Source organism: Drosophila albomicans, chromosome 3, assembly GCF_009650485.2.
Source record: "Drosophila albomicans strain 15112-1751.03 chromosome 3, ASM965048v2, whole genome shotgun sequence".
Lineage (NCBI taxonomy): Eukaryota > Metazoa > Arthropoda > Insecta > Diptera > Drosophilidae > Drosophila > Drosophila albomicans.
In genome coordinates this window covers 47,976,283-47,984,171 of record NC_047629.2, presented here as the reverse complement: position 1 = coordinate 47,984,171, position 7,889 = coordinate 47,976,283, and the positions used below count along the sequence as shown (strand labels likewise).

The 7,889-nt window shown below is 37.9% G+C and overlaps 4 protein-coding genes across 7 annotated transcripts in view; 1 reads left to right on the top strand and 3 right to left on the bottom strand.

Moving 5' to 3' along the window:
* The first annotated feature begins 542 nt into the window (after nt 1–542).
* Nucleotides 543–1,625, top strand: LOC117566369 (guanylate kinase). The gene has a single exon (XM_034245867.2). It carries the CDS (start codon nt 670–672, stop codon nt 1,342–1,344), a length of 675 nt encoding a protein of 224 aa, XP_034101758.1. The 5' UTR covers nt 543–669; the 3' UTR covers nt 1,345–1,625.
* LOC117566374 (uncharacterized) lies at nt 1,448–2,104 on the bottom strand. Its single transcript, XM_034245871.2, has 2 exons — nt 1,825–2,104; nt 1,448–1,751 (listed from the first exon to the last, which is right to left on the bottom strand). Exons 1-2 carry the CDS (start codon nt 2,087–2,089, stop codon nt 1,705–1,707), a joined length of 312 nt encoding a protein of 103 aa, XP_034101762.1. The 5' UTR covers nt 2,090–2,104; the 3' UTR covers nt 1,448–1,704.
* A 299-nt stretch (nt 2,105–2,403) lies between these two features.
* On the bottom strand, nt 2,404–3,196 carry LOC117566372 (NADH dehydrogenase [ubiquinone] 1 alpha subcomplex subunit 5). The gene is made up of 3 exons (XM_034245870.2): nt 3,032–3,196; nt 2,739–2,900; nt 2,404–2,679 (listed from the first exon to the last, which is right to left on the bottom strand). The coding sequence occupies exons 1-3, from the start codon at nt 3,050–3,052 to the stop codon at nt 2,488–2,490; spliced, it is 375 nt and encodes a 124-aa protein (XP_034101761.1). The 5' UTR covers nt 3,053–3,196; the 3' UTR covers nt 2,404–2,487.
* Nucleotides 3,197–3,451: 255 nt separating this feature from the next.
* LOC117566368 (ninjurin-A) overlaps nt 3,452–7,889 on the bottom strand; it is a 43,936-nt gene continuing 39,498 nt past the window's right edge. The window contains exons 1-4 of one of the 4 annotated variants that reach the window (XM_034245866.2): nt 5,269–5,573; nt 4,509–4,569; nt 3,895–4,226; nt 3,452–3,810 (exon numbers count right to left, since the gene is read on the bottom strand). In XM_034245866.2, the coding sequence (XP_034101757.1) occupies nt 3,619–3,810; nt 3,895–4,226; nt 4,509–4,569; nt 5,269–5,340 (657 nt within the window). In that variant the 5' untranslated portion in view covers nt 5,341–5,573 and the 3' untranslated portion in view covers nt 3,452–3,618. Of the gene's footprint in view, nt 3,811–3,894; nt 4,308–4,508; nt 4,570–5,268; nt 5,574–7,889 lie in introns of those variants that run through there. The other 3 variants (XM_034245865.2, XM_052005801.1, XM_052005799.1) reach the window with 3 other exon arrangements.

Genomic DNA, 7,889 nt, shown 5'->3' with positions numbered 1-7,889 from the left:
ATGCTGGCATTTTTCATTCAATATTTGAATTTACGGGCGCCCGCCACAAGCAAAGCGAACTTCTTATCGATATCACCAGTGGAGTAGAAATCGATTAATCGATCCATTAACAGGTGTTCTGTTAAGCTCATATGGCGCTGTTAACAATTGTATGGAAAGAGTTTCGAGGTTCGAAATGCTTTTACTTAACGCTTTTTCCGCGATTTCAAGTTTTTTAAAACAAAGTAAGGAAATCTGCTTACTGGGATTAAATGATGAGAAAATTATGCAATTTCTATATACAACGTTGTGTTCAAAATAACAAGCTGTTTAAAAAAACGAGCCTTTTTACACGAGTTTGTAATAATGCCAAAATGTTAAGTTGAAACCTTCAACATTTATTGGATTTTTTGTAAATTGTTAATCTTATTAACACAGGTTTCATGTAAAGCGGCTTATTTTACAAAATAATAATAATATGATAATTCATAAGTTTGCTGCACGACATCGATACACGAAATCGATTAAAAAAAGAAGCCAAGCAACAACGATAGTGCCACCTCTAATACTGTTTTACTTTTGTTGTTGTTAGAGTAGACATTTCGCTAGGTTACATTTTCTAGTGCTTCCCATCGACGGGTTAATTTATAGCCAAAAAAACAAGTGCTAGCTTTCAGCCGCCAGTTCAACATGATAAGCTTTCTGTTCATTGCCAATCGCGCACTCAGCGCAACCAGTTCAGCGATGTCGCAAGCTATCATCAGCAACGGTCCACGCCCCCTCGTGCTCTGCGGCCCCTCGGGCTCCGGCAAAAGCACGCTGCTGAAGCGTTTATTCGCCGAATTTCCGGATAAATTTGGATTTAGCGTGTCGCACACAACACGGCGACCACGCGAAGGCGAACAAGATGCGGTGCACTATTATTTCGTAAGTCGCTCCGACATGGAGAAGGCGATAGCCAACGATGAGTTCATCGAGACGGCCGAGTTTACGGGTAACATGTACGGCACCAGCAAGATGGCAGTGCGCGATATACAGAAACAGGGACGCGTCTGTATACTGGACATTGAGCAGAAGGGCGTGGAGCAGATCAAGCGCACCGATCTCAATCCCATACTCATCTTTAACAATCCCCCAAGCATCGATGAGCTGGAGCGTCGTCTGCGTCAGCGTGGTTCCGAAACGGAGGAGACGCTGCGCAATCGTCTCAATGCCGCCGAAGTGGAGATTGCCTACGGACTGGAGCCGGGCAATTTCCATAAGATCATCAATAATGTGGACATCGATGTGGCCTACGAGGAGTTCCGTGACTTTGTTGTCGCTGAGCTGAAGGAGCAGGAGGCGCAGGGAGTTCACTTTAATTGAAAGTGTCGCAGTGAGGAGAAGATGTAATGATATTATTTATGTACATTTTGCCGAATGTACTTAGAGAAGGAGGAAAACCTCTTAAACTAATGAATGAATGGCATTTATACTTATTGAACAATATTTATTGTAATTTGTCTCGCGTTGTTTGTTGTTTGTTTTAGTGCGGTAATTTTAAGCCTAAAGTTTGTTGTAAACATTAAAAGCAAACAAATGAACTAACGGAAATTTCATATTTACGTGTCCCCGATTCAATTGATTCAAATGAAGACAGCGTTAAAGGTCAAAATGTTATCATTGCTGGTCACGCAAACGTTCGCAATAAATTCGTTGATGATGATTCGTTTCTCTGATCCTTTGTTAAGTGAAGACAACACGCACGCCCAGCCGCCAGTCCTGTGACGAACCTTTAGGTCGATTGATATGGATTCGTTTTATACTCGTGATGCAGATGCACGCGCGCTTGATAGCTTGTGTTACCCGATTCCAACTGGCCACTGGCCCGATGCACAACTCGAGCGGAGCCATCGATTTTGGTGCGACTATCGGCGCTGCTCCACAGCCCTGCAATCGCCTCCAATGCCAGCTCGGTCTCGTCATCCTTGTCATTGTGATCGGCCGACAGAGTCAAGTCGATCTGACGTCGTTGTCGAGAAGTTGCTGGAGAAGCCAGAGGAGCGCCTGCAACGCAAGCAATGCCTACGATTAGCACAAGCAGTAGCCAACAGATGTGAAGCGTTTGCATGGTGGGATTAAACTGATAGCTCATTGATCATCATCACAAAGCGGCAGCTTATCAGGAATCGACTTGAACCCGCCACACACATAAACAACAAGTAGACAAGCTACTGTGGAGCATGCTCGACATGCGAAATACTCTACAAAATTGTTGCTAAAATATTCATTTAGTTAGGACACAAACTAGTGCTTATCGGAGACAATCTTATGTTAACACAGTTTATAGAGTTTAGAAAAACCTTCCTCTACATTTTGCTTGCCACTAAGTTATAATACCCTAATACACCTTAAGGTGTGTCGGGTATAAACATAAATCGCCAGTTGAATTCGGCCTTTGCTTTTTATTGCGGGCTACTTTTTGCATTCTGCTATCAACAAGGTCTTCTTAGGGGACGTAACTATAACTTAGACTCGGGGCTCCATGATTTGTGCTGGTGGCCAATCCCATTGCTTGGCTGGCACAGGCTGCACCAGTTTCTCCCATGGCTTCCAGCCGAGCATTTTGCGCGCCAGTATCAATTCATTCTCAGCCTGGACAATCAGTTCCTCCACTTGGCCGCAGCCCACAGCCTTCTCCAAGGCGCCAATGTCCTTATTCTGCAATCGATAAGGATTAATAGACTATATGCAATTTGAAATGTTGATAGCGCTTTTACCTTGGCCACAGCATCAGCACGCTGCTTGACCAGCTGCTCGGTGTTTTTACGGTAGCTGGCATCTTGTGGCATTTTGGCAACGGCACGCAGAATCTTGCCATACAGCGCGCTTAGTGTGTGGTGTGGATTGGTGGCCACCGCCAGACCAGTTAATCCTGTGGACTGTAAAGGGAAGCGGTTAACAAAATTTTCCTCAAATGGCAGCCGATGACATAACAATAACAAACGGCATGCAGCGCAAATACAGCAATATCCATAGTTTAAGCGATTACTGCAATATGGTCAGTACTTACTGCTTTAATTATCTTAGCCATGTTGTTTATTGAAATAGTGCTAGAATAAAATAATAATTTTACAGCAAAAATCAACGGCAACTATTGCCTTTAGAATAACAACCAGGGCTGCAGCGTGACGGAAAGTTCCAATTGCGGTATATACTAATTTACACCAGTAAATATACCAAAGGCACGATAAATAGACAAATATTTTTAAATGCACTTTAAATATCGTATATATCGAACTATATATAGAACAAAATATACGAATTCTGGTCAAATTAAACGGATTTGCATTTGAATAAAATGTTTGAACATATGAATTTATTAAATTGTCACGACAGGGTCGTCAAACATCCTGTGTTCACCAACACTGATTACTGGTAGTGAATAATTTTTTGTTATCGATAAATAGCTAACAGCTTTTTTCCGCCCAAATGAATATTCACAGATAAGTTCGGTGCAAAGTGTTTCGGATTTTAATTTAAATATCACAATAGAATTATTACATAAGATGATGAAAGTGAATTTCGAGTAAAGTCGTGAGTATTTTCTCAGACGTAATAAGTGCGATGATTTATGGAGATTTAAATTACGGCATGCAATCAATTAGTTGTTGGTACAGGAACAACGGGTGCTCGTTCCGCAACGCCAAAAGCTGAGATTAACACATTGACAACGGTTACAATGAAAATGCCAATGACTGTGTAATTATTAATTCTGTTCGCACGACAGATATCTTCCTCTTTCTTGATATTGTATCTGCCATTCCATATAAGTCCGACGCCGACGGCAATCTATATACAAAATATTAAATGTGAGACGCACCCTCGTAAATTACGGGACTACCAATTTGGCAATATTGCGAATGAGTAACGCACCTGGAATATGATGCTCACCGAAATGAACAATAAACTGGGATAAAAATATGGATGCTGCGAATTGGTCTCCAGCACATAACGCAATTGATTCGCATTCGCCGAGAGCAGCGCCAAGTCCATCATACCCTGAGCCAGTGTCTTCTTATGCTGGTATGCATTTAAATCCGGTACCGGAGTATCTACGCCATCGATGTTTACGAACCCGTTACCACTATAGCCGGGATATGGAAGACTTGGACGACGACCACCATTCGGCACGGGAGATTTTGCACCACCTCCCGGAACAGGAACACTACTTCCACCCCGACTGCCGCCTCGCTCCTCATCATCAGCTAGAAGACCATCGTCGACACCAACATTAATGCCGTTCGTATAGGGACGATCGTCATTTTCATCGTCATCAGTTTCAGGAACTACAAATGACAATTAAAGGTAATTAAATAAAATATACCATTTTTTTTTTTTAGCAGTTTCTTACACAAGTTAGGCACACAGAAGTTGTTTATAGCGGATGCAGTTTGTTAGAACACATTTAATTGAAGCACATAAATTGAATGAAAAACTTGATAGCACATATAGATGAATGTATAATATTTAACTTAATCATTACTAACCTGCTCGAGGTACACGAAGTCCACGTCCATCGATGTCATCAATGGCCTCGTTGTGAATACCCTGTAAAGCATTCGAGTATTTATTTTATTTATTTGTAAATACTACTTCTAATACTTGGCGATAAAGCTGGCCAGTATTTAAATGCACTTGTTTTATTATTAGCATAAAATGCATCCTTTGTTTGTAAACACAAATCTTGAGCATTAATAATGTTAAATGCACCACAACTTCCGTCACGTTTGCTGATTAATTCACTTACATACTTTTTTCTATATGTATGCTACAAATGTATGCGTAAACGCGAACTAGAAAAATACCCAGTAAAATTGGATTTCATAATTGTGTCCAGAGTACGGATGACTAACATGGGATTTTTTTCTTGTTTCTTTTTATGATCCACAGAAAAATCTTTCCCCAAACAGACTCTATCCGAAATTTACATTGGCAATTATCAGCTAAATCTACACAAACATATTTATTGCTAGACTACCTAGGCGCGAGAGTGTATATAATAAAATTTGATTGACGTTCTACTAGCTAAGCGATAAGGTGGGAAGAGTATGATCGACTGCAAGATGCTCTCCATATAATACTAGTAATTTCATAGTAATATAAGTTTTTTATTTACAACTATATTGTCTTTTGATTTATAGTTTTTGCTTTTGAACTTTGAAGTTGTCCGAGTTAACGTATAGAGTGTAAACCCACAAATGAGTATAAATAGATGTTATTTCATTTGTGTGCATAAATGTAACTTACTTGACTTTTTGCTAGCGATTTATCAGCGTCCAGTTTATCCATTTGAAGTGTAATATGCTTTAGATCGGTCATTTTACAATTACAAAAAACGTACTTAATTTACAATGCCAAGATTTTTAATGAATTGAGGACAAAAACCAAAAGTCTAAATGAATTTCTTTGTTTCTTTTATGCTTTTTGCGCCTCTGTCTTCGTATATCTTTGAGTAATACACTTGATAATATCACTTGACGTGTTTGTGGGGAAAATGAAAACTCGTGCGCGTTTAGCAACCGCGTCTCACGCTATTAACCATACAACTGACACTGAGCGAAACAGCTACAGAGACCCAGACCTCCAAACCTAAATCTCCATCCGAGATGAAATAGCTTGCGTTAACGTTAATGCTCTTTTCATGTTCTCCCGCTCTCTTTCTCTCTCTATCTTGTTTACATCACAGTGTCCAGTTGAGTGCGACTCTCTCGCAATGTTTGTGCTTTGACCGAAAGCTCTCTCTTGCAAATCTGCTCCTTAGCATGCTAACGTCTAGACATATTAGAAATGCTAATGCTTAGTATGAAAGTTTATCTGTTAGCACACATATAAACGCACATACACACAGTACATATGCACGTACTAAAATGTAGGTTGATTGTGTGTGCATTTTAATGACTGCACTTGGCGTGTTGCAATTTAATTTGATAATACATAAATTCTTAGAAATGGTTCTACGCAAAAATTAAGAGGAAAATGTCACAGGAAAATTAATAGTAAACGCTGAGTCACTAATGGAAAATTTAACTTATTGGCAGAGGCAGTGACTGGCACAAAGCGATTGGCAAGTTCAATGCCATAGAATCAAAGAACGCCAAACCAAAATAAAATCAACAGCATACATACGAAAAAACCGGTCTGGAAATTGGTATTTCAGAATATGAAGTATGTTCTAACCAACACAACAAATAACAAATATGTACATATGTATGTTTATATTATTTACAACTGTATGTATTTATAGATGTAAATCATAACTGGATTTCAGAATCCGCTGTATAGAAAGTGATGTCGCATTACTGGCTTTTTATATTTGAGCTTCTGCAAAATGTAGAACCGAACATACTTACATACATATATACTTCCAATGGTAATAGGGTGCTGAAATACTCTATAAAGCTTGTAGGAAATTGTTAAAAAAATATAATATCAACCGTATAATATATATGTATGTACATATGTATAATTATAATATAATTTTTGACTTACAAATTGATGTATTAATCTTCTGCAATTTTCTTTACACACATATTAAAGATTGGATAAGATTGTAGTGTGTAACGATATAAGTGTTTAAAATCGGAGAGTCTGTTCTAGCGGGGCACGCTATTGGGTCCGGCGTCTGCTCGTCGGCTTTGGGGGTGGTGGTCTTGCTTGGACGGACTCTATCACTTACCACACATTACTATTATTAAATCCAGAATTGAGCGTGCTTGCGACAAATACATAGAAGGAACAGATTACTAGCCCGGAAGAATTAAAAAAATAAATTCGGAAATAAAGAAATACGGACAGACAGAGAAGACTAAATTTTCTTAACAAGACACAGATGTTGTTGTGCTTGTGAATTGGCCACCCTACCTATGATCACCGGCCGCTAGAGCATTGCTCTGGTGATCCCTTAGACACCCTACATCCGGGTAAACATCAGCTCAGTTCAAACAGAATAATTAGGATTTCATGATTCAGTTTAATTCATACTTAAAGAGAACAAAAATTTGACTAAAATTACTAAGATTTTTAACACTATTTCTAGTTTCGGAGTTTCAATGCAGACAGATTGATTATATAAGCAAAATGTTTTAGATAAATTTTAGGTGTACGTATCACTCATGGAGAGAAAGTTGACCATAATTTCAATTAATTTAATTTATAAATCTACACTTATAAAATTACCAAAAATTATTATAATAACAATGTGGGGAAAAATAAAAGTTAGTAAAAATTTAAATTATGAGGTTATGGTATGCAATTCATGTGTTTAGATGTTATTAAACATTATTGAAATTAACACTTTATTCATTTGTGTGTTGGTGAACAAAAAATCAACAAGAATATAAAGAAAAATACATATGTAATCATGCCATAAACAAAAAAAAAAAAATTGTTAATGAATTGAATTTTGGGATATTATCAATTTGGTTTAGTTAGCGTGTTACGTTAGATATAAAAATTTTGTGCTATTAAATTATTTAAATAAAAATTCTTGTTAGGTCGGTTCTGATTGGTTCAATTAGTAGGGAGATGAGTTATTCACGTCATATAAATTAATGAAAATTTTTAAATGTATGTACATAATAAACCACTCACTGCATAACCATCGGCGAAAAATCGATCTCTGCTTAGGCTTGCTGTTAAAGAATTTAACCCCCATAGTATTTTCAAGAAATCTGACCTTTACACGAGAATGAGAATTTAAATAAATTGATGGCCAATTGTTTCGAGAAATTTTTCACACAAAAAAAATAAGACTAAAAAAAATAAATTTCTTTTATATTCACACAGATTCAGTTTTTCTCGCTTTCACTTCACTTTTTCTTGCATATTGTTTTTTAAAGGAAAAACACTTCAGATTATTTCGTATTCAC

Coding starts and splice junctions, on each gene's coding strand:
- LOC117566369 (XM_034245867.2), top strand. CDS start 670: ATGATAAGCTTTCTGTTCATTGCCAATCGCGCACTCAGCGCAACCAGT.
- LOC117566374 (XM_034245871.2), bottom strand. CDS start 2,089: ATGCAAACGCTTCACATCTGTTGGCTACTGCTTGTGCTAATCGTAGGC. Junction 1,752..1,824: donor CAGTGGCCAGTTGGAATCGG/GTAACACAAGCT, acceptor ATCGACCTAAAG/GTTCGTCACAGGACTGGCGG.
- LOC117566372 (XM_034245870.2), bottom strand. CDS start 3,052: ATGGCTAAGATAATTAAAGCA. Junction 2,901..3,031: donor TGGCTAAGATAATTAAAGCA/GTAAGTACTGAC, acceptor TTCCCTTTACAG/TCCACAGGATTAACTGGTCT. Junction 2,680..2,738: donor GTGCTGATGCTGTGGCCAAG/GTAAAAGCGCTA, acceptor TATCGATTGCAG/AATAAGGACATTGGCGCCTT.